General features: G+C 39.3%; 1 protein-coding gene across 8 annotated transcripts in view; it reads left to right on the plus strand.

The window, feature by feature from the left end:
• DOCK4 (dedicator of cytokinesis 4) overlaps positions 1–21,243 on the plus strand; it is a 281,325-nt gene that overhangs the window by 196,858 nt on the left and 63,224 nt on the right. For all 8 annotated transcript variants that reach the window (XM_064142114.1, XM_064142115.1, XM_064142118.1 and 5 more), the window contains 2 exons: positions 5,642–5,740; positions 13,194–13,288. In XM_064142114.1, the coding sequence (XP_063998184.1) occupies positions 5,642–5,740; positions 13,194–13,288 (194 nt within the window). The remainder of the gene's footprint in view (positions 1–5,641; positions 5,741–13,193; positions 13,289–21,243) is intronic.

Genomic DNA, 21,243 nt, shown 5'->3' on the forward strand with positions numbered 1-21,243 from the left:
AGGAATAACTTGTACCTTTTACCTTTCATCTTTTCCATGTGACTTCTTAAAAAAAGGGAGTCGCCATCCTTTTTGTAGCCACCCTTTAATTACTGGAACATGCTGATACGGTCTCTCTCCTCTAAGCCTTCTTTTCTCAGGGCTGAACAAACCAAATTCTCTAAGCCTTTCCTCAAGTGGCAGGCTTCCCAGTCCTTTGATCATCTGGGCCCTCTGGGGACTCTTCCAGCTTGCCACATCTTTTTTCTGTAGCAAAAAACCAAAACTGAACACCAAATTCTAGGTGTATCCTGAGAAGTGCTAAATAGATTGGGATAAAGACTTCTTTATCTCTGCTGGTGATGCCCTTGTTGAAGCAACTGAGCATCCTCTTGGATTTTTTTTGTTCCTGATGCATGCTATTAACTCATATTAAGTTTGTTGTCCATCAGGACCCCTGTGTCCCTTTTCACACAGCTGCTTTTCACTGGGTATATCCCGGCTGGTTCTGTAATGCTTGTTTATGTGTTCCCAGGTGCAAGACTTTATATTTGTCATTCTTGAACTTCATAAGGAAGCCTACTCTTCCAGACTATAAAGGTCTTCCGACTCTTCCTTTTGAAGTGTCCACTTCCCCAGTCAGTTTGATATCATCAGAAAACTTCATCAGAGTACACTTGATCCCATCATCCGCATCACTTATGAAATATTAAACAGAATTAGGCTCTGGGGAGCCCCACTTCTGACTGGTTGCAGATTTGAACAAGGGCTATTTACCACCTACCTCTAGGTGCAGCCTGTCAACCAGTTATTAACCTGCTCCAGAGAACACTTGTCTAGACTGTAACCTGTTTCTCTAGGAGGAGGCTGTGGGGAGCTGTGTTGAAAGCTTCAGAGAAATCCAGGTAGACAGATCCTGCTTTATTCTGAGAGAAACTCACTTGATTGCACATTAAGTTTTCATAAAACACCATGACAGCCTAATTCTTTTCACACCATCAAGGAATTAGACTCTGAAAGTGCTTTTGAGTTGCAAAATTTTCTTTTTATACATTAGAAAAGCTGTGTCATTGTCACCACAGGTTCTCAAGGAACACTTAATATGGATGTGACTCAAAGTATAGCATAAGGCAATTACATACACTTATGTAGAAACATCATGCAGTATGGGCTAATGGCAATACTCAGAGCCAGATTCTTGGAACTATTTGTAGAGTCAGTATGATAAAGTATTCAATGTGAGTACAGCAGGATAGTCTGTTCCAGTATTTCAAGCTGCATGCATCATAAAATATTCTTTGTGAGATGTATTATGGCAGCACACTGGATAAAATTCTGTTGTATTTTTTCATCAGACAGTCTTCCTTGTGGAAGTAGTCCTAAAGTCATCTCAGTGTGATCTTCTAGGCCCACGTGTCACTGTTTTTCTGCACGAGGAAGGAGCATAAATAAGCAGTGTAAAATCAGGCAGCATCAGGCTGTGCACTGCCACAACTACACCCTTTTTTTTTCCGATTAGCAGTGAATAATCTTTGACAATAACCTGCAAGATGAATATGATGCTTTAACTGAGCATGAGGAAGACACATCTTCAGGGTGTCAGTGTTACAGCTGTTGCACTAACAAACGTTGAATTTAATGCAATGGTGAAACTTCTATCAGTGGCTGTCAGTGATTCAGAACTTTAGATTTCTTTAAGAAAAATATGTGTGGATGTAAAAGAGTTAATGGAAAGCAATCAAATTAAAGCAAACTTCTGATTTCAGATCTTGGAAGGTCAGTCCCCCAGAACATAATGTTGCAATTTAATTGTGAACTCTATGTATTTCAATAATTGTGCTCATCAAATAAGACACACAAGAAATACTGAAGAATTCTGCCTAAGTGAACTGGATACTCATCCTGGCTTGACATATGGCACTAGAATTGGAACCTATATTATTTTCATCAAGGCTGTTATCTGTGGAGTTTGCTTTCATGCATGATTTGTAAGTTAGTCTATGACTAACACTGGCAGAAATCATAGAATCATAGAATTATTTTGATAGATCATTGAGTCCAACTATCATTCAATGACCACTATGGCCATTAAACCATTTCTCAAAGTGCCACCTCCACGTTTCTTGAACACCTCCAGATGACTCTTCCACCTCCCTGGGCAGCCTGTTCCTATACCTGACCGCTATTTTGGTAAAGAAATTTTTCCAAATATCCAATCTAAACCTCCCCTGGGATAATTTCAGGCCATTTCCTGTCACTTTCCTGCCAGTTCTGTCACATGATATTAGGGAGAGGAGCCTGACTCCCCACCTCATTACAACCTCCTTTCAGGTAGTTGTAGGGAACACTGAGGTTTCCCCTCATCTTCCTCTTCTCCAGAGGAAATCCCAGTTCCCTCAGTTATTCCACATAAGACTTACCAACTTTGTTCTTCTCTGGACATGTTCCAGCAACTCAATTTCCTTTTTGAATTGAGGGACTCAAAACTGAATATAGTATTCAAGGTGTGGCCTCCCCAGTGCCAAGTAGAGGGGCATGATTACTTCCTGTACTGCTGGACTCACTATACCAAATACAGGCCAGGATGCTGTTTGCCTTCTTGCCCACCTAAGTATATTGCTGGATGATGTTTGGATGGCTGTCGGCTTACCCTCCCAGGTCCTTTTCTGTCAGGCAACTTTCCAGCCACTCTGCCCTAAGCCTGTAGTATTGCCTGGCACTGTTGTGACCCAAGTGCAGGACCCAGCACTTGGCATTGTTTAAACTTCATCAATTGACATTGGCCCATCAATCCAGCCCATCCTGGCACAGGCATATACTTTGCAGCATGCAGTTTTGTGTTGAGTTCAACAAATACAGCTGAATGTTCATTGTTATTTTAAAATCTGCCTGCCTTTATAGCTACCTACGTTTGAATTAAAAGATCAAATTTAGAAGTCAGTTAACAATTAGCTAAAGCTGGTACCCTTTGAATGCTGATCTGTCAGCTATAACAGTACAACTTTCTATAATAGGCTGTGAATTTTCATAAGTGAAAGCCAGTGGGGGAACATGGAAGGTGACTAGAAAGTACTGCTTAAAATACTTTAAGCAGGAAAGGAAGGATTCAAAAAGTTCATGCATTTCATTTTGGCACTCAAGATAGGAATCAAGTAAGCTTACATTGTTATTTATTTATTCTGCTAATTTTGGCTAATTAGCCAAATATGAGTGGACTCAGACGTTACAAAAAGTCTCCAAACATTATGCCTGTTTAGATGAACTTACATTATACTAAATGGCCAAAAAATGTTAGAAAATAATGATTAAAGGCCAATAACTGGTAGGATTAAAATATTTTTTTCAGCTATTTACAAGAGATCAGCTGTAACCTTGATGGTTTTGCTCAGAGCATGAGGATTACTTTGTAGCCTTTGGATATTGTCTTGAGAATGCTGTGTTCACTGTAAAAAGGCAATGTTTTTAGAGGGTGGTAATTAACTTGGGATTGTTAGTTCAGTGTAGAATTTCATAATGAGCAAGACAATTATTTTATCACCTTGTGGCCAGTGGCAGCCATCACCTTATACACCACCCAGTACGCAAGGCATGGGACAAGTGAATTAGACCTTCCAGTGTAAAATTCAGAACAGGCACTCCTGTGAAAACATACTCCCTTTTATAGTCATAATTTCTGTTTTTAATGGAAGACACCATTTTAAAGTAGTATTCTCACACCTCTCTCTTGTCCCAGTCTTACTCCTCATTCCTAGTAGATACAGGCCAGAAGTGCATTTCCTTTAACAGGCTTGTAAGAGTTCAGAACTGTTTGTTTTTTTATAACACTGGGATATAATCCAGACCTTTCACTCTTTACTGTCCTCATTATGCAGTAGGACCAGACTGAGGCTGGATGAGGGACTTAGTGCCATGGTTTAGTTATTTATAAGTGTTATGTTATAGGTTGGACTCAATGATCTTAGAAGTCTTTTCCACCCTGGTTAATTCTTGATTGTGTGATTCTGTAATACCATTCAATGTTTCTTCTCAGTTCAAAAGTGAACAAGAAGACAGGAAAGGGAGAGAGGGAGAACCTATTTCTTCCTATAGTATCTTGGTTGTTTCATTACTCACTGGAGATAACCTAGTGCAGTTCTCTACTCTTTTGTTCCTGAATCCCATGCTGTTCAAAAGATAGCCTGGTGAACATGCATCTAGAGAGGCACGGAGGAATCCATGCGGCAGTGCCGTAAGTCCTTCAGCTACTGCCTGGAATGTGGGACACAACAGAATATGAATCCAAAACCTGACACCATGAGAGAGTGGTCTTGACCTGTGGCTATGCTCAACTTCTAGTACACTTTAATTAGAAATTCCTCTGTAAGTGAAAGGAAATTGCAAAGATTGTTCATTTCTGTAAATGAATTTTCTTTTTTACAAAGACTGGGTTTTGTAATGAAAACATGTTTAGAAAGTTTCCCAACTAACTCAATTTAATTTTTTCTCTAAAGAAAAACAATAGCATTCTTCCCAGAATTGTTGCAAAATATTTTTGGTTAGATTTGTTTCAAAACTGAGTTGACTAAGGGGTTATAATTTCAATAATCTTAATAATCTGGTTAAAAACACATACAAGGGAAACAAATCACAAAAAAACAATCACTGATTTAGCCTTTCTGGACCTATTTCAAATTGATGTTGCTAAGCAAGTGAACTCCATTTGGGGAAAAATAATTCTATAAATAGGAGAAAAGTTCATAGCTAAATTAATGTCTTTTAACAAAATATGGAATGTTAACTCTAAACCATAGATTGATTTGCTTATAATACAACAGTTTAAGCTTGAGTACAGAAGACAACGGGATGAGATTTAACAAGGCCAAGTGCAGGGTTCTGCACTTTGGCCACAACAACCCCAAGCAGTGCTACAGGCTGAGGACTGAGTGGCTGGAAAGCAGCCAGGAGGCAAGGGACCTGGGGGTACTGATAGATAGTAAGCTGAAGATGAGCCAGCAGTGTGCCCAGGTGGCCAAGAGAGCCAATGGCATCCTGGCCTGGATCAGGAACAGTGTGGCCAGTAGGACAAAGGGAGGTTATTCTTCCCCTGTACTCAACACTGGTCAGGCCACAGCTTGAGTGCTGTGTCCAGTTCTGGGCCCCTCAATTCAAGAGAGATTTTGAGGTGCTGGAAGGTGTCCAGAGAAGGGCGACAGAGCTGGTGAGGGGCCTGGAACACAAACCCTATGAGGAGAGGCTAATGGAGCTGGGGTTGTTTAGCCTGGAGAAGAGGAGGCTCAGGGGTGATCTTATTGCTGTCTACAACTCCCTGAAGGGACATTGTAGCCAGGTGGGGGTTGGCCTCTTCTCCCAGGCAACCACCAATAGAACAAGGGGACACAGTCTCAAGTTGTGCTGGGGAAAGTCTAGGCTGGATGTTAGGAAGAAGTTCTTCCCAGAGAGAGTGATTGGCATTGGAATGGGCTGCCCAGGGAGGTGGTGGAGGCACCGTCCCTGGGGGTCTTCAAGAAAAGCCTGGATGAGGCACTTAGTGCCATGGTCTAGTTGATTGGCTAGGGCTGGGTGCTAGGTTGGACTGGATGATCTTGGAGGTGTCTTCCAACCTAGTTGATTCTATGATTCTATGACACAATGTAATATTCCTATTCTTGGCTTATCTGAACAGGGGGAATTTGTCTCTTGTTTATTGTCACTTTTGCGACAAATGACAGATAGACATTATCAACAGCTTCTTGATAGCTTCAACACAAAGGAAGATCTGAGGGTAAGTACCAGAATTGTCTTTCTCCTTTTTCAGGTCCCTTTTTAGTTCTCTTTTTTATTTATCTCCCTTTAGAATATCCCTCTGCTTTGGTGAAACTCTTCATTATTTAAATGCAGTCTGTTTTTCTGATTAGGCAGAATTTGCACAAGCCTTTCATGTGTACTGAGGCCCACTCTTACAGTGAGGCTAGGATTTTGTTGCTTCCACTGTGACAGCAAATACAATCAGGATGGGAGGACTATGTAATTGCTTTAAAGCTGTAAATTTATCCTCAAAGCCTGTTTTAAAGATAGTGTCAATTTAAGGTTACATAATTGTGTTTCATTCTTCCTGTCAGCTAGTTTGTGTTTTCTCTTATGATGTTTGTTTGTTTCTTCACTTGTTAAATTGCATGTTGTAGTGGAAAATGTGCAGCTTGAGAAACTAACCCTCTGTTTTTCTTAATTGTGCAGCAAGTCCATTTGCAGGATGACCTGTCAGATTTGCTGTCTGCCCAATTTGATCATGAAAGAGCAGCTGTGAAGCTCTTTCAGGGCAGATTTTACTAGTTTAATTGATGGAGATGGGTGGTTCAAGGAAATACTGTATTTTTATTCCTCTCTGGAAAAGTGGGGTGGATTTTTTTAAAAATTAATTGAGGATTTCCTGTGTAAAGACTTCATTCCACTAGACCCTGGAAAATGTACATTGCACCCAATCAGATCCACACACGAACTCTTCGGTAGTCACTTAGGCCAATTACTTTGAAGAGAGCATGCCATTCATGCAGGGTTCTACACTTCGGCCACAACAACCCCAAGCAGCACTACAGGCTGGGGACAGAGAGGCTGGAGAGCAGCCAGGAGGAAAGGGACCTGGGGGTACTGGTAGATAGTAGCTGAACATGAGACAGCAGTGTGCCCAGGTGGCCAGGAGAGCCAATGGCATCCTAGCCTGCATCAGGAACAGTGTGGCCAGTAGGACAAGGGAGGTTATTCTTCCCCTGTACTCAGCACTGGTCAGGCCACACCTTGAGTGCTGCAACCAGTTCTGGGCTCCTCAATTCAAGAGAGATGTTGAGGTGCTGGAACATGTCCAGAGAAGGGCAACAAAGCTGGTGAGGGGCCTGGAACACAAACCCTATGAGGAGAGGCTGAGGGAGCTGGGGGTGTGCAGCCTGGAGAAGAGGAGGCTCAGAAGTGACCTCATTGCTGTCTGCAACTACTTGAAGGGAGGCTGTAGCCAGGTGGGGGTCTGTCTTTTCTCCCAGGCAACCAGCAACAGAACAAGGGGACACAGTCTCAAGTTGTGCCAGTGGAGGTCCAGGCCGGATGTTAGGAGGAAGTTCTTCACAGAGAGAGCGATTTGCCATTGGAATGGGCTGCCCAGAGAGGTGGTGGAATTGCTGTCCCTGGAGGTGTTCAAGAAAAGACTGGATGGGACACTTAGTGCCATGGTCTAGCTGATAGGACAGGCCCGGTTGATAGGCTGGACTGGATGATCTTGGAGGTGTCTTCCAACCTAGTTGATAGAAAACACTACTAAGACATTATCTCTATCATGAATCAAGAATGTTCCTTAGGAGTTATATAGGATGGATGGTTTTTATATTAGTATTACAGCATCTGTTTTCACCTATCATAGCTGCTATCATAGGCAACTATTAGCAGATGTTGTGGAATCTAGATACTAGTTACTAAAAATGTTTTTCCTTTTGTTTGTGTTCTGATCAGATCTGTGTTCCTAGGTTTAGATTTTTGTATTTCCTAGAGGTTTCAAGCTTAATTTCTGTTTGATGTATCTATGAAATAGTGTTGAGTTTATTCAGACCTTCCTGGCTCTGAAACATGAAATACGTCTGGAATTACTGCTTGAATGGTGTTTGATTTGACACATTTAAATTCCCTCCACCTGCATACTCTACCATATAGAAAGACATAAGGAAAGCAGCTGTAGCCAGTGCCATCAGCTATCAAAATAGAGGTCTTAACAAACTTTGGACTTGAGTTCTTATTTCCCTTCAGATCTCATTATCAGCATCAGTTCTACCAGTGATTCAATGGCAGTAGGTGGATCATAATTAATGCAGCATTCCTTCTCAATCATAAGTAATATAATGTTTTTGTCCTCAGTTGGAAATATCAAATATCACTGAATGTGTAGAGGACAAAGGGAAAGATGAGGGTGTGTGAGGCTGACACTGCTGTTAATCATGAGATGATTGTGTATGACTTAGACTATTTAAGCCCTCTTGTCACTTACCTCTGTGTTTTTCTGCTTTGTTTCCCAAGTGTGGAACTTCCTTGGTATTTTGTACTGGTTTAAGATATGCTTCTTAGGAAATGACATCAATATGAGTAAATTAAGTTTCAGAAGATGTAAATGCTGTGACTGCTTTCAGAAACTGTAACTGCTTTCAGAGACTGAACTAGTAGCTGTAGTTAATCTTGTGGCTGCTATATACATTGAGACTTCAGCTTCAGTGGTAACTACCATCAGCTTGCTACATTTTTTTAATCTGCTTTTTGCCCTTGGTCACTGATGTCAAAGTGGATTGGAGTCTTTCTTAAGACATAGTACAAGTTACAAACCTGAAGTTTGCAAGGGACTTACCTTAGTCTTACCCAGGCCTTTTAATTGCTATCTCTTACACTTTTTTTTCTTTGACTACCTGATTGTAATTAACCATCTGTACTTATTTAGGAGGCACTGATATCACAAGGTGTTTCTTCTAATTCTCAGGATGACTATACATAGTGTTAAAAGGGAAAGTAATTTGGCATCCCAGCTTGTCTTCAGATATTAGAGGGGTTAGGGGCTTAGTGATGCCCAATTCAGTGTTCTGGGTCTGGTCATGTTCAGTAGATTGAACTACCACAATTACAGATGTACTAATAGCAATGCTGCACCTTCAGACTAGTCATGCTCCATGAACTCACTCGGCTATACTTAAAGATTTCGGTTGACTTAAATGAGAAACTTTGAATGAGAAACTTTTCCAACTGTCTTAGTGCAAATGCAGTTTACTGAAGCAGCAGCCCAGGTTCTTATAGGATTGCCAGTGATAAATACGTTGGAAAGCATGGGTGAGTATCAAGATTATGTACTGTTGGGAACTGGCTGAAAAATGGGGGGCATGAGCCCCTAGAAGCTTGTGCAATGAGGCCTTGGATGTGAGGTCTGAGCGTTGGAGCTGCAGTAAACCACAGCGCTGTATGTGTGAAGAAGCTCAGAGGAATTTGTCCTTGAGCCTTCTGATAAACAGCTTCTGTGGGACTATGTCCAGAGTAGGAGGGAAATAGGAGGAATATGCAAATTCCAGTATCTAGGTGCACTAAATGCTTTTGCAGTAACCGCAAGTAGGGAAGATTATGCATATTCCAATATTTAGGTGCGCCAAACGCTAGTGAACAGTACCACGTTGCATGCTGCGTGTGCTCACGTTTCTCACCCTAACTGAAAAGTATGTGCTTTGTAACTTGAAGTCTGATGCTCTCAATAAAGTGTGGATTGCTTGGACAGCATAGCTCATATTGAGCCGTCTCCTTGCTCTCCCATTCCCATCCGCGATGTACAATACCGCCCGGCCACAAACATGCAAAGTCAGAAAACAGCTCTACAGAAATTTCTGTTTCCCTGAGGAAGCACTCAATGTAACTAACAATTCAAATACTGGGAGGGAAGAGAGGCTCAGTCCATCAACTCATCCCAGAAATTACAGGTGCTCTGCATCGGTGTTTTGCCTGATGGTAATCCTCCCTCAAGCTGTTTTATCCTATTTTGACCTTTCAGGTGGTGCTTGAGTGACTCTAGTCATAATTACATTACATACATTTATTATGATTGGCTTAAAATTCTCTCACTTTGCTTTTAAAGGAATGCTATATTTTACAAGACAGTGGGTTTAAATGCTTCCTTTTATTTTTCAATGTTATTTTTAAGATGGGCTCCTTTTGCTTACCACAAAATACCATCTTCTTCTAGTAAATATATTTTCTAGCAATTTACAGAACAGAGGCATCCTCGTGGGTGGATATTTGCTGACACAAAAAGGCTCAGATATAATTTGTGACAAAAGGTAATAGTGGAAGTTATAAATAGAAGTGGGAGAGTGAAGGAGAAAAACATTATATGTTAGCACAGTGCAGCTTTGAGCACAGCAAAGCAGTTTGGGTTGACACATGGGGTTTTTTTTAATTAGTAGATTGAAAGAAGACAAAACAAACTGATAAGCACCTGCTGGAAGGTGTAGTTTTTAAGCATTGGCCATGTACCCTACATGTTGTGTCAAAATAGATATACAGGAGAGATTTGATGAAGAAAAAGATAATAGCTAAATTAAAAGATACTATTCAGCTAAAAATGCCTGAGCAGGGTAAAGGTGGGTGCTGAACCTTACCACCAAGTATATTTCATTCCACTGTTCTGTAGTAACTCCTTGGATACAGGCTGTGCGAGGTTCCTAGGCATGGGGAACGTCTCCGGTGGAGAAACTCGGTTCTAGCCACCATCCTTTCCCTTTTATGCAAGCACACCTGTTCAGATATGGTACTTCTGAAAGGATGAGTACTGAGGCAGAGGTTTTAGGGCTCTAAACCAGGTATTTGGGTGGTTTCTGATGTAGACCGAGCTTCCTCAGGAAGGAAGGAATGTCTGAGAAAGGAGCTGGTCACAGGATAAATTAGTTGTATGAGCACACAGTGCACTGTCAAACTATCCTCTTTCTAATGGATGTCCTGGCACTCTGCAAAAAAGCTCTAGGATGCTCTACAAAGAGTTGATACCAAGTAGCTTGATAATTCTACAGTGCAAATCAAGAGAATGGTCAGTCAAGCAATTAGCTTCAAAGTGTACTGTTGACCCAAACTAAAATGCTATATAGATGCACCCTGGGACATCCATTGGAGAATCTGACCTGCTTTATAGAGAATTTTACATGTATGCAGGGACCTGTGAAAGAAATTCCAAAGTAGATTTTCTTTCACTGAAGAGATTGCTTTTAATCTTTCAAGGACATGCTTCTGATTAAATCACAGTGATAATTTCATCAAGCGAATGTTGCTGCTAAAGGAAACTGAACTGTGATACTGCAATGCTATTTAAATGATGTAAGATAGTACTAGAGTTTATGTGTGCTAGATACTAAAGGATGATATTTAGAGTATGGAAAAGGACAAAATTATTCCCTTGCTGGTTCTCAAGATAGAAGGTATATGAAACATTAATTATATCTGTATTCAACCAACTAAATGTTAGTTCACTTATACTGCTTGCAGAAATGTTCTTTTAAGTGTTAAGGTCATTATGATATGTTCAGCAGAGAAGATACAAATATGAAAGACAATTGTTTAGTGCAAAGGAAACAATTCAAAATACAAGATTGATATTTCATGAATGGTACTTCTGTTAATAGAGGTTTAATAGTTGTATCTTGAAAAATCTTACAGCTGACTAGATTTTCTGAAGTTCTTAATAATTTCTGTTTCAGTTATATTTAATATTTGAATTATACTGTGTCTTGTTTAAGTTTTTAACACACAGTGTAACAAAGAGATCTTCAGTCTTGTTTGGGCTTTTCAAGTCCACACTTGGTGGCTAGCATCATTTATCACTAAATGGATGACAATTATCTGTTGTTTCTGTTAAAATTAGAAATAATTTGACTGGTGTAACATGATTCAAAATCTAATGGTAGTGTTTACATTTGCTTTGTTTTTAAAGTTTGGTTGGAATAAAAGATGCATTCTGATCTTGGCCCAGCTATCTTAAGTAATGAAGTGTGTATGATCTTCTTCTCTCTCATTTATTTCTTAATCACCTAAGCAAGCTGATAAATTTTAGCAAGCTTTGACAATGGTCCCTGGACCTCTAAGGCACTGAGTTCAGACCTCATACAGCCCTTGGATTTTACATCCATAAGCCATTGTTTGGTTTCCCAAAAGCAGACATTTTATCTCTTCAGTTCAGCAGTCAGTTAATTAGGTCCATAACAGCAACATGTACTGTGTTGGGACAACAGATGAGATAAAAATGGAATATGGGAAAATTAATGTGAGTTGACATACTTGCAGCATAGAAGTATTGTTGGGGTTGCAGTACAGAACTGCAGAGATTACATCAGAGAGAAGGGAGGTGACTCCTACAGAGAATTTATAAAAAAGGAGCACCCAGAAGTGTTGAAATGCAACTATAAGTTACAAAGTTATAGGAAAACAATCTGGAATAAATGTATTGCTCAACATAGGAAAACAACCTGGGATAAATGTAGAGCTCCTTGTTTATCTGTGAAGCTGGTCACCTGCATTCAGTCACTATGTTATCTGCAATGAGTATCTTTTATACTCTTTAGCAGAGAAAAAATTTGGCATCCTGCTCAGAAAACACATCTCTTTTATGTAATTTTCTCTGGTGGGTGGTTGCAGGGATCTCATCTGCCTTTCCCAGTGCCTGCGTTCATCTCCCTTTACAGTGATTCTCTAATGGAGACATCTGTTGTGCAGTGCACATCATCTACACTTTGGTAAATACACTTGAGAGTATACTTTATTGTTCACAATTATTTGATATCCTTTGGTTGTATCTTCATCTCATCTGTGTTTCAGGATAACTCTCTACAATGATGTGGGCAGAATCAATACAAAACATTTCAAGGTCAGGTACCATGGTGATTCTGACATCACTTCACACTCTTCATGATGGCAAGAGCTCCATTTTGCTTACAAACAAAGTACTGACAATACTATATACCTCCTTTGTAGTTTTATTTGTGAAAAGAAAATCTGAACGAATGTGTGCTGAGATAAATATTTCATTTAGTTTTTTGTGAGTTAAATGGCATAGGAGATGATAATGCTAAAAGCTCTTAAACAGTGCTTTCTAAATTAAAAGTCACTCACATGGGTTCACTATTTTTATGGACTGTGCAAATGAGACAGAATGGTTAAGTGACCTGCATACAGACAGACAGCTGTAACAGCAGTTCAGGGGCCTGAGCATCAGTGGTCTTTGCAAACCCTATGATAAAACTGTCCTTACATTCTCTTTCCCACCAAAATAATGACACTTAGAGAATAAGTCTTGAAAGTGGTGACAACGTGGCATGATTAAGGAGATACTCAGAGTACTGCAGTGCTTGTAAAGTGCTTCTTTTATTTGCAATTTTTTCTTGGGATCACATTTGTGGAAATGTATGGGTGGAAACCAAATGCATCTCTGACATTTCTTTTATGCATTGCTGTCAGTCAAACGGCACATGAAATTATTTTTCTTGTTTTAACATGAATTAAGTCACTATCCGGAGCTGTCTCGGGGAATCAAAAAAAGAGATAAAATATTCAGAGGTGTAGCTATGTTGAAAATAAATACAATTCTGCTATTTCTATAATGATTTTCTGTCTCTGATTAAAATATTTTTAAAGCTCACTGCTCTATCTAAAGCAGCAAAGACATATGACTCTTTCTTTTCCTTCCGAAGGATTTCCTGCTGCAGATTTTCACTGTGTTTCGGATACTAATACGACCAGAGATGTTTCCAAAAGACTGGACAGTGATGCGTTTGGTTGCAAACAAGTAAGGCATTTAAATATTAACAAAAAATAGAGGTAGCATATGAAGATCATGGTATAAATACACAGAATTATATGATGTATAATTAAAATGTAAAATGTATGTTGTAATGCTAACTACAGGTTTTAAATTCTTTGTTGAAGATTTTAAATGTCTGGCCTTACTTTACATGGCAAATTCATAATATAATGTATGCCTCTTTCTCTTCTGAATTGTTGTAAGCACATGTAACTGGGAAATCAAAAGCACTTTCACAGAGTGAAGATGTTAAACCTCAACAGCTTTGTTTTTCAAGTAGCAAATTACATATCTCAACTGAACCTTATGTCAAATCTGTTTGTTGAAATGCAGAGCTGGTAAAGATGTGTTTGCTCTCAAGAAGGAAGAAATTATCTGTTGTAATATCATTAGCAATGCTTTTGCATGTTTGTTAATTCAATGCTTGACATAAAAGTCACAAATTAAAACACAGCAGGAAATGAGGTGCAGCACAAGCAACAATAACAGAATTCTAATTGTTGGCCTGGTGATACTTATAGAGATCTAACCTGTCTTTGAGCTATTCTCTTTCTTTTCAGGCTTTATTTATGTAGAAACTGGTTCCCAGCATTTCTGAGAAGACATTACAACAGATCTCAGATTATTGAATTTGATTTTACCCATATCACCAGCCACCCTTTTTTGTAGCTTTTGCATTCATGAATATGTGTGTGTGTATGCAAGCATCATAAGTTTTGTTCAAATTTAGTCATGACTTGAACAAAATAGCATTTGTTTCTCAATTTTATTTTCTGATTTAGTGTTAGTAATCTTTCCAACTTTGAATTCCAGCACCAAAAAATTACTAATAATCCAAGAATGGATGTAATCGTTTGTTTCTGTGTGTGGAGAAGGTACAGATGATGCCACTCAGCATCTAGTAATCAGGCTTAAGAAATATATTGAGGAACATAAGAAAGTGGGCAAAATACATAGGAACTTTTAGACTAAATATATAATCTAAGAAATTGTTAGATATTCCAGAAACAGCTGGCTGGGCAGATGGCTTTGCAACAGCTGACATGTACAGAACTAAGATTTAGGCATGTGTTTCTCGGGCTGGTGTTGTTCAGATGTGCTAAAGATGCTGATGCAAAGTTCTGCAAAAATAATATTTACGTCACTATTTCAGGTAGCATCACACATCTTTTAATGCATCTCATGTTTCTGACCATCTAGAAAGTGATTATATGTCCAATTCTGTCAGGCAAAAAAGACAGGTAAAAGCTGACAGTAGCTGCTAGTGGGAACTGGCCAGAAGAATCTAATCAGACTGGCTAACTAAACCAAACAACACACAATTGCATAATCATTGCTGACAGCAAATGGGATATGAACACCTCTTTGCAAATTCAGTGTTTGCTAGCGTTTGTTCTTGGGTGGAGGAAATGCTGCTTTGCCATGAAATAGGGTTGGCAGGTGTATTTAAGTGTGGTGTGATCTGAAGACTCATCATCCCTATGTTATATATCTATGATTTGGTTTCAGTTCCTTTTTGAGGCAGCAGAAAGGAACATCCACTTCTGTTCTCAGTTGCAGAGCACTAATTTTTTCTGGAGCTGTTTCTAAATGGGAGCTCCTTCCTTTAACTTGTGTTCTGCACTGCCACTGCAGTGGCTTGTCTTTGTTCAGCTTCTTCAAGGTGTTCTAAAGTGCACAGCCACAGAGTAGTTGCTTTGGCAGAATCGTCCCTATCAAAAAATCTTTAAATGCAAAGGGAAGAAAGAGCCTAGAGGCAGGATGAGAGATTAGGATACTGCCTGAGCTGCAGCTGGAAACAGTTGTGAGCTATTCTTCCTGAGCTTCACCTGAGGAGCTACATCACTTCCAGTGACCTGAGACACTTCAGGATGGAAGGCAAAATTGAACTCCTTGCTTCATTCATGTCTACAAGGAAAGGACTAGAAGATCTAGCCTACCTTTTAAAGAACATAACCAAGTAATCCATTTAGCAGTCTGGATCTTTTCAAAGTCCTGCTTCCTGGGAATAAATTGACTGTCATGTTTCCTCTGTCAGACAACTGCCTTCTTGGCTGCCTGGGCTTCAGTCTGAGTAACAGTAGCTAATCTGAAGGCAGTTTGTGTCTTCAAAGCTTTGCTCATCATGTCACATCACCAGCAGCACTGTCTTTTCTCTCTCCTGTCCGTGGAGTGGTATAAAACTTGAAACTGTCTGGTATTTACAGGAAGAGAGATTTAGCCTGTCTGAGCCTAGGGAAGAAATTAGGATATAATCAGGTAATAAGCTTTTCCTGAGGGGGGAAAAATATTCATCTCTTGTTTTTATATACAGAACTTCAATTACCTGAAAGACTTTTCAATCTTAACATGCTGTAATTCCTTCAATATATACTATTTATATACAAAAAATATTATTACACCTTGGCTTCTAGATACTTTTTTTTTTCCTTTCCTGTTGCAGTGTTTCCAGTCATTATGTAGCATCTGGTACTTGGGTACTGTCTGACATTAAAAAACTCAAAATCTTAGATGATACTGTGAGCTCAAGAAGAGAAATGTGTAATTATCCACAAATTAAGATACTTCGTGATGATGCATGCATGATCTATAATTCTGAATGTCTGGATGCCCAACATGAAGAAATACAGGATATGTTTTATATATACTGTGGAAAAGAAAAAAAATGTTTCTTTCATTATAGGGTTAGACTTTGCACCAGCTAGGTGGCAAGCTAGGTTGCAAGCTAGGTTGCTGCCCCTCTAAGCAAAGCTTCTGTTTGTAATGTCACAAACTAAAACCACTTAATATAAGACTGTATCTGAATCAGTTGCATAGCACCAGAGAGGAATCCAGAATTCCGTAATAAAATATGCCAAGGAGGTGGTGGAGTCGCCGTCCTTGGAGGTGTCCAGAGAAGGGCGACGAAGCTGGTGAGAGAGGCCTTGAGCGCAGCCCTACGAGGAGAGGCTGAGGGAGCTGGGATTGTTTAGCCTGGAGAAGAGGAGGCTCAGGGGTGACCTTATTGCTGTCTACAACTACCTGAGGGGTGGTTGTGGCCAGGAGGAGGTTGCTCTCTTCTCTCAGGTGGCCAGCACCAAAACGAGAGGACACAGCCTCAGGCTGCGCCAGGGGAGATTTAGGCTCTAGGTGAGGAGAAAGTTCTTCACTGAGAGAGTCATTGGACACTGGAATGGGCTGCCTGGGGAGGTGGTGGAGTCACTGTCCCTGGAGCTGTTCAAGGCAAGGTTGGACGTGGCACTTGGTGCCATGGTCTAGCCTTGAGCTCTGTGGTAAAGGGTTGGACTTGATGATCTGTGAGGTCTCTTCCAACCCTGATAATACTGTGATACTGTGAAAAGACTGGATGGGGAACTTAGTGCCATGGTCTAGATGATTGGCTAGGGCTGGGGGATAGGTTGGACTGGATGATCTTGGAGGTCTCTTCCAACATGGTTGATTCTTCCATCCTGGTTGATTCTACACCAGACATTGAACGTTCTGTATAACACCTTCATAATATCTTTCTTGACTAGGATTCACTGTCTAATAGTCACCTGCTTATGTGACCCTAAGGTTAGAAAAAGAATCACTCATCCAATGTTTTAATTGACTGACTTCTTTGAGAGCATTTTAACATACTCATCTGAACTCTGAGTATGTCACATTTTGTTAACAGTTGAAGAGGCTGTTGGAGAGCCAAGTGTCTATTACTTGCTGAGCAAGAGTTTAATATTTATTACATATTATGCCTATGTGCTAGTGAACAATGAAGTAATTTTCCCTCTGCTCTTAGTGTGCAAGAAGGTTTAATTCTGAAGATCTCTGTATGATAATGTTTTTCTTTTCAGTAGGTCATCCAGTTCTCAGTTTGAATTCTGTAAGCATGCAAAAGGGATATATGAATCTTATTATTTATTGCAAAATAATTATCTGTGTGTGGTGGTTTGGCTTTTACCCGCCCCCCCACACTTTAGAAATGCTCCAGCTAACTCACACAGGCTCTGGGAATATAAATGAAGCTATTTATTTACAGCTAGCACAATATACAAGCAGATATTTACAGTATATACAGTTATAGACAGAAATATACAAGGTAAAAAGTAATACAGAAACACAACTCCCCTCCCAGAAACCTGAGTCCCCAGGAGGGGCTCTCAACCACCCCTGCACCTCCCCCTGCCCCTCTCAACCTTACCCCAATCCTGAGAAAGAATAGAGGTGCAGCCAAGAGGTTAAGGAGCAAGGTTAGTGGCAGTGAGGTTAAGGAGATGCAGTCCAGTCTGAAGGCAGAAGCAGAGTGAGAAAATGGCGAAAGTTATCTAAAGTTTACCCTTCTTGTTCCCATAACTCTCGGTGAGACTGTGAGAGAAGGAGACACAACCATTGTTTTCCTTTTTCAGCCAATTATCTAGTTCTTTTCACCAAAACATTCTAGCCTGCTTCAAACTAGCACACTGTGAAGAAAAATTTACTGTAGTATGTTGCATATGCTAAAGTTCCAAATTCGTCTAATGACAGTTGGGCACAAGGACTTGACACAGAATCCTTTTGGTTAGTAATTTAGTAATGACTGAAAGACATTAATTTTGTAAAAAAGAAATCCACAGAAAAGGAAGACCTTGAATTAGCATCAGTTTCATCATTATGGCTGCTTTGAAGAATTCCGTTTAGCTCCTATGGTGTGGGAGTCTGAGACTCCTACAATGAACAAAAATTCTTGCTTTTATGTAATACACAGTGTTGCTAGCAACCTTCTTGCTTTTATGTAATGCAGAGTGTTGCTAACAAATAAACTTGCCATTTGATCTGTCACAAAGCATATATATATATAAATACACCCATAGGTATGTGTCTATGAGTAATTTTTATATGTATACAACAATAGATTTCACAGGAATACTGTATATGTGACTCTGGGTTTATTTAATTTATTTATGGCACTGGAAAGGAATGTTTTTGCATTCAAATGCCTCTGCACCCAGGAAGAATTTACTCTGTAATAGCAAAGGATGAAACCAGTAGCTAATGTTATGTGTTTTTCCCATATCAGAATGGAAAAATGAAAGCTCCCATTTTCTGCTATTGGCTGCCCAGGTAAAAGCCAGGTTGCCAGAGCACAGTCTGAGCAGTAAGTAAGCCAGTTGTTGAACTTCTAGGGTCTGCTTTGGATTTTTCAAACAGGTTGTTGCAGAAAAGTTTGTCATGAAAATTTGATGGAAAAGCCACTCCATCAATATTCTATGTAAGAAGAAGCAAAACAAGGCTTGTCACAAATTCAGTGTTTTCTGGTTTGATACTCAAATGAGTTTCAAATAAATATTGATACTGTTGTTTTGTAATCTTTGGCTGGGAAGCAGCTTGGAATGTGAATATTAGATCAGGCAGCTCTGCTGTCTATTGGTTGTCTGGCTGCTGGCTTTGTGCGTGTTTGTTGCAAGTTTTTTGTAGTTCTGTTATACAGAACCTACATTATTTGTAGGGAAAGGAGAAAAAAACAAATCTCTTGGGTTTTTTTCTTTTTAGGTTTCTACCCTACCTGATATTAATGTGTTGTTGATTCAAAATAACAGATTGTGGGCTTAAAAACAATGGCTTCATCTTTCTATGATCAGGCTGAAGTTTTGAGGGTTTTTATCTAAACATAAGTAAACATTCTAAACATTCTCTCACTAAAGACTCACAGTTTATCAGCTAATCCATATCCTATGCTTGTCTTAGTAAATAAATCAAGCCTGAGCTGTGTTGCCTGTATCACGAAATACCTGCAATGTCGTTATTCTGTTACTGCAAGAAAATTCAGAACAAAATACTTTCTAAAATGCATTTAAGAATTTTATTTTGATCACTTATTCATAAGAATTGAAGCAGAGGTGGCATCGCCAGGGCAGCTGACCTGAACTAGCCCAAGGGTTACTCTGTACCATAAAACTTCATGCTCAGTATGTAAACTCAGAGGAAGTGGCCAAGAGGGAGCCAGTCAGTGCTGGAGAACTGGCTTGACAACAGGCAGCAGTTGGTGAGCAATTGTGCATCATGTGTCTTTCTTGGATTTTATTTATCTCTCTCTTTTTTATCTTCTCTTTTATTGCTATTACAATTACTGTTGTTGTGGTTGTTATTCTGCTGGAGTTATTACATCAGTTTGTACTTGAACCAAGGAGGTTTTGTTTTATCGATTCTTCTCATGCCACTAGGGCTGTGTGGGGGAAGGAGTGAGCTGGGGGCTTCATGGCACTTAGGTGCTGGTTGGGATTAAAACATGACAGCAACGTAAACTTGGCATTACAGTCACAGTTCTTGAGATCTTCTGGAGTTTTCTCTCGCATAGAATGTTTCAGGGATTTATTACTTTGGATTTAGATTCAAACTTTACATAGTAATAGTTCTTATGAACTGACCTTTTCTATCAGAACATCTTCTTGAAATATGCAAACTAATTCCATTTTGTGAAGCATATGGGCTGTAAATTAAATCATGAACAATAACAAGAACGACAGGATTCTTCTTATCCATGCCTGAATTTGTAGCTTTATGTGTATTACAGATTCTCTAAACCTTTCACTTCATCTTCCATCTTTCAGCAGGGAGTTCTGTACACTTGCTGTAACTCCCCATTGGTGTAAATGTGGGGTAAATTACCTATGATGAGTGTTAAACATGGAAAGCTACCTATAAAAATTACAATATAATATCTGAGAAGATATGTGTATGGAAATTACATTTGAGGAACAAAACTTTGAAAGAAATTAGACACTTAGAGCAGTGTTCTAAAACAGTCTCAGACTTGGCTGCTACAGGTGTTCAGGCATAACAAATGAGAAGGTAAAGTTTGGCAGGGACAATGACTTTAAAAGTAGACAAATGGAGGCAAATATTTGAACTAGTGATAATGATACATAGACATTTTGTATTTATAAACTTTCCATAGATTTAAGTGCCAGAAAAATAGAATTTATCTCCTAGGTGAGTTGTTTAACATACAATTCTTCAGTGTTGTGAAGATGAAAAAAAACATGTCCTTAATTTGTTACTATACATAATAAAACATATTTTGCCTTGAATGCATTGCAAAGATATAAAAATAAATTTTAAAGACACATAAAATGTGGAAAGGGAACCGTATTTTAGCATTGTAACAGCATGCAGGTCAGGATCTGCATTCACAGAAGTATTAGATGTATTAATAGTAGATTGATGGTAATTAAGTTAAATGTGGAGATATAAACTTTTCCTGGATGAGACACACGGTGCCATGGTCTAGTTGACTGGCTAGGGCTGGGTGCTAGGTTGGACTGGATGATCTTGGAGGTCTCTTCCAACCTGGTTGATTCTATGATTCTTTAAACAGTTGATTATTGTAAAATACATGAGTATAACAGCAAAACGATCACTCCTTGCTTATTTTTCTTCCTCTGTCGTAAGTATCTGCTATTGATTACTCTCAAAACCACTTGAATCATTTATCCAATTTTTGATTTGACTAAATTGGCAAGACACAAATACTGCAGAGGCTAGCTTAGGGGTTGAGTTGCTGAAATTAATTATATTTAAATACTCTTCAAGGATGTTCCATTTCTGTAATTAACCAGACTTGGTTCCTGCAATGGACAGGGCTGTCACTGACCTCTGGTGACAACTGCTATGAAAGGATTTGGGTCATATATTTTTATATGCATTAGATTAGTATAATTCAGGCAGATGTTAGTGCAAGGCAGTGCATAACAGTTTGCAGCATACAGAGTCGAAATCTTTAGAAGCAGGTTGTTCTTGTAAAGCTCATGCAATTTTGCATCGATCCATTGTCATTAGATTATGAGATCATATATCTTTGTCTTTAGAGCTGCCAATATTGTGTATTGATAACTCCTAGATGGTTTGTTTTTATCATCAACACGCACATTTTCAGTACCAAGCAAAGCAAATTGCCTAACTGTATATGTTCATGTTAGTACATGTTG

The sequence above is a fragment of the Pogoniulus pusillus genome, chromosome 4 (genome assembly GCF_015220805.1).
Source record: "Pogoniulus pusillus isolate bPogPus1 chromosome 4, bPogPus1.pri, whole genome shotgun sequence".
In the NCBI taxonomy this organism is placed as follows: domain Eukaryota; kingdom Metazoa; phylum Chordata; class Aves; order Piciformes; family Lybiidae; genus Pogoniulus; species Pogoniulus pusillus.